Raw genomic sequence first — 8,138 nt, 5'->3', positions numbered from 1 at the left:
GACATGGAAATGGATTGGAAAAGTATCTTTATGTACTTTTTCTCAATTTTAATTAAATGTATAAATTTATTTTAAAATGGGGGGGGTGGGGGGACAATTAGAGGGACAATGCACAATACATTTTGGGTCCTATTCTGGGCGCCGCCTTACCCATTATCCCTTTTACTATTTTGAAAAACATTTTCAAATTGTTCAACTAGCCGATCTACATCGACACGTTGTGAGCCTGTAGATTGGCTATTTGAACTATTTGAAAATGCTTGTAAAAATATAAAAATAAAAAAAAAATTCAAAGAAGTTTAAATGGTAAAATGGTAAATGGTGCATTTATATAGCGCTTTTATCCAAAGCGCTTTACATTGATTGTGCCATTAACCCATTCAGACACACATGGTGGAGGAAACCATGCAAGGCACCAACCTGCTCATCGGGAGCAATTAGGGGTTCAGCATCTTGCTCAAGGACACTTCTACACTAACTGTAGGGGAGCGCCCCAGCCCGGGATCGAACTGGGACCCTTGCGGTTTTCCAGTTCACTCTACCCGGCCACTCTACCCCTGAGCCACTGCCGCCCCAAGTGCTGCCCCAAGTTTAGGGATAATGGGTAAGACACTGGAGAAAATATGGCCCATTGTGCACCAGATATAGATATAAGAGCTAATGTACATGTCCTGTGTGGTGGTCACAGTGACACATACACAACATTAAAAACATAGAACACAATCCTGACAGACAAAATGAACACATATAGTCAGGGATCCAGTCACCCAAAATGGGAGAGAACCTGATCATAGCACACTATACTTTTTGCTTGTTTTTTTTCTATCTAGGCTATTGATTTTAGTTAGGGTCCACTGAATAAGTGGTCTACTCTGCTGGAAACCTTGTGAAAAAAAATATTGTATATTTTTTGTCTTGTTGAACGGTGGCAGTCTGTCCACTTCTCTCTATGAGCTGCCAAGGGAAGTCTTGATAGCAGCCAAGTAGTCATCCTTCTTCCCTTCTTCCCCTACGCATGGCATAACCTTGGTCAAGGGATGGATCTGGCTCCAACAGGGAGGCTGGGAAACGTGTCCACTCATGACTGAAGACCTCCAGCTTCTTGTCTTCATCCAAGTCCTGCACAAAGTACAGGTTTCTACCACTGCTCTCTCTCCCTCATTGACCTTCTTAGATTTGAGTGTCATGAAATGGAACGTGACCTTTTTGGCTTTAGGGAAAATGTGGTAAGTTCTATGGGGGCTATTTTCACTGTCTTTCTCTTTCTGCAGGCCCCTCGGCCTCCCGCTCGCCGCCGTGGTTCTTTTTTAAATTTGTATTACCCCCTCCGGCCGGAAACGGGCACTCCCGCTCCGTTTTCCTCACTCGTACTGGTTTCCCACATGTACTGTAACATAATACATTTACTACAAGGAAATGTTGGTTTATGGCTGTAGAGCCAGCCTTTCAGAATGTTGAAGCTGCCCAATATGTCATATTGTTCACCAGGAGTAACATTCATCCACCACAGATATGACACACCTTGATGTGAAGAATAGTGACCAAGTCAGTAATTACAATTTTAGATAATGTATTTATTGAAGGCACTTTAGCATAGGATCTGATACTGTTATAGACTGGTTCAATCATTTACAAACAAGTCCACTCTGGCCCAATACAACCTTACAGATTACATTTCAATTTATCAGTCTAATTCCACCAATAGAACCATACAGATTACAATTCTTAAGAGTATAAACCTGACCCTGACATTTTGAAGTATTTCAAATAATATAAAAGAAAGTTAATAGTTACAATACCAACCAACATAACTGGGCTCTCCCAACAGATCAAGCCCATTAATCACTCATTAAACACTGAACTTGTGACTTGTCACTCGTGATGACTGATTTCCAAAACTCCAAAGTTCAGATACATTTACATAATGTTAATAACATACAGCTAATCAATTCTTGTTTTTAGAGCTGTACAAATGTACACAGTGTCACAGCTACATACTGTAGTCAGGCTTCAAACACTTTTTTTCTGATATTTTCTGTTATTCCATTACTTGATTAAATCATAATAAACTGGTCAAGCTTTCAATGTGTTGATCATCTTTCATAATGTTGACATTAACTCAGAGTTACTGTACAAAGCATTCAGGCTGTGCACTTCTTCAGCCATGATTAGCTGCTTTAAATGCACTTTTTTCACTCATAATATGTCAAGTGAAGTCAAATCATCTCCATTTACACTGTAGCACTTTTAAAAACAAGAGGAGTGGACTCAAAGTGTTTTTCAGTTGAGTTAGGCAAAACAAAAATCCATAATCCACAGTGCATAGTCCACGTAAAACACATGAATTCGTTTTCGTGCATAGTTCCCATTGTGTCGTTATTTCCATAGAAAAAGAAAGGGAAGAGGAAGAAGGGGGGGGGGGGGGGGGTCAAGTGGGAAAGGAGATCAAACAAGAGAACCAAAAAAACAAGTTATCTACATATTTACACAAGTACCTGAGATAAGATATAAAGGTGTGTGAGCATAACAGCGGATGTATATTGTGCATGATATACTTATGGACGTTAGTTAAGGTGCTAGAAAAAACACAATAAAAAGACAAAGGTCAGTGCGTTGTACATGGGATTAAGGTGCAAAATGTCAGTGCGTGTCGACTGCATAATCCACATAAAGTTAACTGACACTGGTATAATCCACAAGTAGGTCCATCGGAAGAGCAAAGAAAAAAAGTCAAGTCACTTGTCCCTGGTATAATCCACAGGTAGGTCCAAGGAAGAGCAAAGGTCCAAGACCTGTCCGCCTGTCATCATCAGAGACATGCGTGCAGAGGAGCACACTTTCCTAGTTCATGTTTAAACATCACATCTCAATGTGCATTGCTTGTGTGTCTTTTGTGTGTCATGTGTGAGATTCAGCAAGACCCACTTCAAATAACATTCAATAGAAAATGATTGAGTTATGTTCATTCTGTACACAGGTTTTATTCACTTGGAAAAATGTCAATCCAAAGACTTGACAAACGCGCTCCTCGTTGTCTCAGATGAGGTTGAGGTTGAGTTTCTTGGTGAGTCTGCTCCGGTATTCTGGCATTTGTTTGCAGTCCTTAACCTGTCCTCTGCTGACCTCTCGGTTCACGCCTGTCAGGACGCCAAGAATGTCTTCTCTTCTGTTAGGACACAGTAGAGTAGAGCCTTATATTAGGACAATACTTCTGAAATCCAGCTTAATTCAATATGATGTTGTTCTTATCCCATTGAAGGAGAATTTCACAGATAATCTTATATATCGTTATTATTCTTAGGGTGACGTGAAAAACACTTCTCAGTGCATTGCGTGAGAGCTCGCTCTCGACAGCCGACACTGTAAAAGTCACCTCAACCTCACGTGTTAGACCTCCTCCAGCAAAAGATCTTAACACGCTACACAGAACACACTGGGAAGTGTTGTGTTCAATGTTCACGTCCTCCTCAAAGTTCCCCTTTAAAACATTTCAGTTTGTGCTTGTGAATAAATCAGCAAGGAGTAGTGGTATGGCTTTTTTTTACTACGTGCACTTTTGAAACACCACGAGCACCTTGAATTAACGTCACTGGATTGACTAAATAAGACATTGGTACTCTCCTTCCAGTGATTTAATTTGTAAATAAGGAGGAGGAGGAGGAAGAGGAAGAGGAAGAGGAAGAGGAAGAGGAAGAGGAAGAGGAAGAAGAAGAAGAGTGAAGGTCAAGCCAGGTATAAACGTCCCTCTCACTTTTTGGCTGCCCTTTCAAGCTGTCTGCACAGAGCCTGGATGTAGATGGAACCTTTCTTAGTGTCACGGTAGGAGACACACTCCTCTACGGTCGCCATGCATATCAAGGAGTCTGCGTCGTTTGGGACTACCTCTGGACGGTAGGACCAGCCCCCGTCTTCCTGTATTTTACTCTGTCTGTCACCCTCTCCCTGTGTTGGGGATGACAGCATCACTCCCTCCTGGCTGCCGCTCCCCTGGCACGCCTGGATGAAGAACAGCTTGGGCTTCCCTGCCAAGGTGGGAGCATTCCTGCTTCTGAAGGGCTCCATCAGTTCTTTGAGAAACACCTTCTTGCCATCTGAACCGAAGACGCATCCTGTGTCCCCGTGAGACAGCACACACACCACCTAATGTCAGAGGCAGAATTGATCATTACTTTGTATGAAAACAGGAATGCACAGTGAAAGACTAACACCTCTTTATAGATGTAGAACACCACCTACCAAAGCATCTGCCTCCGTGAAATCTTGTCCTCCCAGTTCTTGCAGCACACGACGGATGTCATTTGCTGTCTGGTTGGTGTGTATCTTCACCTCAAAGCCCAGCTTGGAGAAAACACTTTCCAGAGTCTCTGTGTGACACGATAAGGAAAGAAAGAGGGAAGGAGAGAGAGAGAGAGAGAGAGAGAGAGAGAGAGAGAGAGAGAGAGAGAGAGAGAGAGAGAGAGAGAGAGAGAGAGAGAGAGAGAGAGAGAGAGAGAGAGAGAGAGAGAGAGAGAGAGAGAGAGGAGAGAGAGAGACTGTTTTTATATATCATTAAAGCACAAGTATAGATGACAAATGTTGACTTTGATCAAAGGCCTTGCTTGATTGACTATCTATCAGCAACATATTGGATCAAATCACTAAAGCAGGGATACATACCCTCATCTTTCAGAGTTCCAGTCCGGTTTCTCAGCTCGGCTACAGAGAATATCTCGTTGTTAATGATCAAACACGTCCCACGTGGGTTATGAGTCAGTGTGTAGAATTCAGCCTGCAGGATATGCACACACACACACACACACACACACACACACACACACACACACACACACACACACACACACACACACACACACACACACACACACACACACACACACACACACACACACACACACACACACACACACACACACACACACACACACACACACACACACACACACACACACACACAGCTCAGAGCAGGGCATTGTGGGTAGGGGGGCAGAGCTTTCCTTTTCAGCATATGGCTACAAGCTACTGAAAACATATTCCCAACGATTATATACAGTAGTCTAGGAAAAACACCTATGTGTGTGATATAAAAGTGATGTAAAAGTACTGTTATGCAATAGGAAAATAATGCTGCTAAATCTGAACGTCTGCTGGTCAAACTGTGTTGAACTTCTGTTAGAAATACACAGATAACATTTTATTTCACCTTTGCAGATATCAACTATATATATATAGTTGATATCTAACTTTGTCTAGATCAATATTTACGCTGCTGTAACCTTTACAATAGAATAACAAGAAATGGGAGATGCTCTTCATTCAAAGTCAAGGTAGGTCTATAATTGCTCCCCACAACTGTCAAAGCCCTGAGAAGGCAACCCGGCCTGGCAGAGATCAGAGCTCAGAGACGCACACTTATCTAACTTTTAATTTAAATTAATTTAGTTTAATTTAATTTAATTTAATTTAATTTAATTTAATTTAATTTAATTTAATTCATTTTTATACCCTGTGTTTGAAGTTTACTGTTATTGCTGCAATGTTGCTACGACACCTGAATTTCCCCATAGTGATAAATAAAGATTAATCTTATCCTATCATTCTTCAGCAGTACATGTTTGCTTCCCTTTCCTTCAAAAAGTGTCATCTGTCTTGTCTCATGTCTCACTCTGAAGTCTTCTCCAGAGTCTAAAGGTGTCCTTAGTTCCTCATCACCATGTCTTCTATTTGTTACTAAACGTGGAGAACATGGTACCTGTAGCCTCATTTCTCCAGGAGAATGGCCCCCATGGCAGCCATTAACTGTGAGATATTTACCTCAGAGTCAGGCTCTGTGTTTGGTTCTGCAGGGCCGTGCACGTGCACACGCCCTGGGTCACATGCCTCAGTCACGGTCACACAGAATGGGCTCTTGGGCACCGGAGAGCCATCGTAGAATACCTCTACACTGTGTGGTCCTGAAACATGTCAACAGAACAAACACCACAGGCATCACACTCACATAGTGGGATGATGCAGAGACAATAAGCACCGACTTGATCACTTTAATAAATTAACTCACCTCTCTCGTAGGGAGTGTATTCCACGCCGTAGGTTCCATCCCCATGGTCGGTGATGAAGGCGTCCGTACTACTGCCTGAGGGGTTGCTGATCAGGGTCTGGATGTGGTCACCACCCTTCTGTGTGAGGGAGCGGGCATCCACAGTGAAGACGGTGAAGGCCTCGCGGAACACACCTGTTGCACAGGCCAGGAAATGCACAGAACACGATTACAAGACATAGAACAGGTACACAGTAAAATCCTCAGTGTTCATTTCACTGCATTGTAAAAAACTGACCCGTTTTGTGGCATTTAACAAACACTCTTATTGAGAGTAACGTACAAGAAATGAAGCATAGCGTTAGTTCATGCAGGACACGGAAGTCGTGCACGCCAAAGCTGTAACCAGCGGTCAGTCAGCTGATGTGAACATCAGCTTTCTATTCCCCATTCATTACGTCACACACTCATTATCCAATCACAGCTCACGCATGAGCAAAGAGGATCCTTTAAATACGGCTTCTATTCTCTAGGTCTTTCTTGGTTGCTGAACTAATGCATGTTGCTAGCTCCTCCTCCACCCCAGCCTCCACCTTTGATTAGAGTCTGGCTTAGGCTCAAATACTTGTGGTTATCATGTATATCTGCTTGTTTAGAGTCTTGCATATAGGCTTAAATACTTGTGTATCATGTATATCTGCTAATTCTAACTAATATGTCAATGTACTGCTATTGTTGTCATTGTATCCCTATGGGGATTTGTATACACTTTCTCTGAATATATGCTTAGCAGGCTGCTTCGACAAAATTCAGTGAATATTCTCCCGAGAGCGGAGCGTTAACGCCAAGCTTAATTGTTTCCATTTGTGTCAATAAATGGTGAACTGAATCTACTAAGACGAGAGTGTTTCTGATTGAAATGTGTAAGCATCAATTTATAGGTCCCGGAAAATACAAGTAACTGAGGCAAGACCAGATAAGTGAGGCAAAAGGCAGGGAAGAAGTCAGAGTTTTTTCCTTTTACAGTTTAAATGAATCTAAAGGAAGTTGAAGTGGCACACAGGGAAACAAACAGAACCTCTGTCCTCACCTCTGCTCTCCACTCCAGGTCCAAACACATGGACTCCACTGGCATCGACGGCAGGCTCCACATACAGCAGGACACATGAAGTTAATTTCATCCATTAATAATAATACATTCACCTTAACAAACATAAGAAGGTCTTGAGATGTTCTTACAGCAGACAGTGGGAGACAATAGCGCCACTTGTTGTTTGATCAAATTACTGCAGGCATGCATCGATGAATTGAATACACAGGACAGATGGAGCGATGGAAATAAGCCATAGACTTTTTTGGGTTATCCTTTTAGCATCCTTTTGTATACATCTGTAACTGTTCATAAAGTATTCAATCAATCAATCAATGCATCTACATGTGGACCATACAGTCAGTTATTCAGCTACACTTTAGACCAGTGTTTCCCATTGGTCAGGATCAATATTTCCCCCAATGGCCCTTTTTATGGGTCACAAATATGTGTTTCTGACACACACACACACATAAAATCTAAATTAACAACCTATCAGACATCAACAATTATTCCCATACTGTAAAGTGCTTCTAATAAAGTAAAGTACTGTCAGATCATGTGACATACCTTGTGGGACACTGGTTTTCCTGATGGCCCGATCACCTTGGCGTCGACCTTGCCCTGACCTCCAGTTCCCTTCATCTTCACATCCTGGTCTCTGCCTACAGTCATCTCTACAGAGAAAGAGGGAGGGAGGGGGCTGCTTAAACATTATGATAAGATAATGAGACAATCTAGAGTAAAAACTCAGGTCTCAGAGGAGGGGCTGTGGACAGTTCAGAAACCCGTCTACCAGTGACATCATCGTTAGGCAGGTTATTATTATTTATATTATTTTTTTAAACAAGATTTAAAGAACAATATCTTCTATTATAACATGCTAACGTTCCAGCAATAGAAAGCCTGCAGTTTATATTAGCTTGGATTCCCCATCGCTGATGTCACTGGTAGGCAGGTTTCTGAACTGTCCACAGCCCTCCTCTGAGACACAGAGTGAGTAGACACAAATGT

General features: G+C 42.1%; 1 protein-coding gene across 1 annotated transcript; it reads right to left on the bottom strand.

The window, feature by feature from the left end:
- Positions 1-1,585: 1,585 nt before the first annotated feature.
- On the bottom strand, positions 1,586-7,817 carry LOC308081046 (caspase-1-like). The gene is made up of 8 exons (XM_080457452.1): positions 7,695-7,817; positions 7,125-7,179; positions 6,056-6,229; positions 5,812-5,951; positions 4,657-4,768; positions 4,237-4,364; positions 3,752-4,140; positions 1,586-3,166 (listed from the first exon to the last, which is right to left on the bottom strand). The coding sequence occupies exons 1-8, from the start codon at positions 7,797-7,799 to the stop codon at positions 3,037-3,039; spliced, it is 1,233 nt and encodes a 410-aa protein (XP_080313578.1). The 5' UTR covers positions 7,800-7,817; the 3' UTR covers positions 1,586-3,036.
- Between the last annotated feature and the right edge of the window lie 321 nt (positions 7,818-8,138).

This window comes from Gymnoscopelus braueri (assembly GCF_963280865.1).
Source record: "Gymnoscopelus braueri genome assembly, contig: SCAFFOLD_143, whole genome shotgun sequence".
In the NCBI taxonomy this organism is placed as follows: domain Eukaryota; kingdom Metazoa; phylum Chordata; class Actinopteri; order Myctophiformes; family Myctophidae; genus Gymnoscopelus; species Gymnoscopelus braueri.
Note: the sequence above shows the minus strand (reverse complement) of the source record. Positions and strands in the feature narration are given on the sequence as shown.

Bases quoted from the DNA above. Each gene is read 5' to 3' on its own strand.
- LOC308081046 (XM_080457452.1), bottom strand. From the start codon at position 7,799: ATGACTGTAGGCAGAGACCAGGATGTGAAGATGAAGGGAACTGGAGGT. The intron at 4,769-5,811 runs GTAAATATCTCA...CATATCCTGCAG, and splicing joins ACACAGAGCCTGACTCTGAG to GCTGAATTCTACACACTGAC. The intron at 4,141-4,236 runs GTAGGTGGTGTT...CTCTGACATTAG, and splicing joins TCACGGAGGCAGATGCTTTG to GTGGTGTGTGTGCTGTCTCA.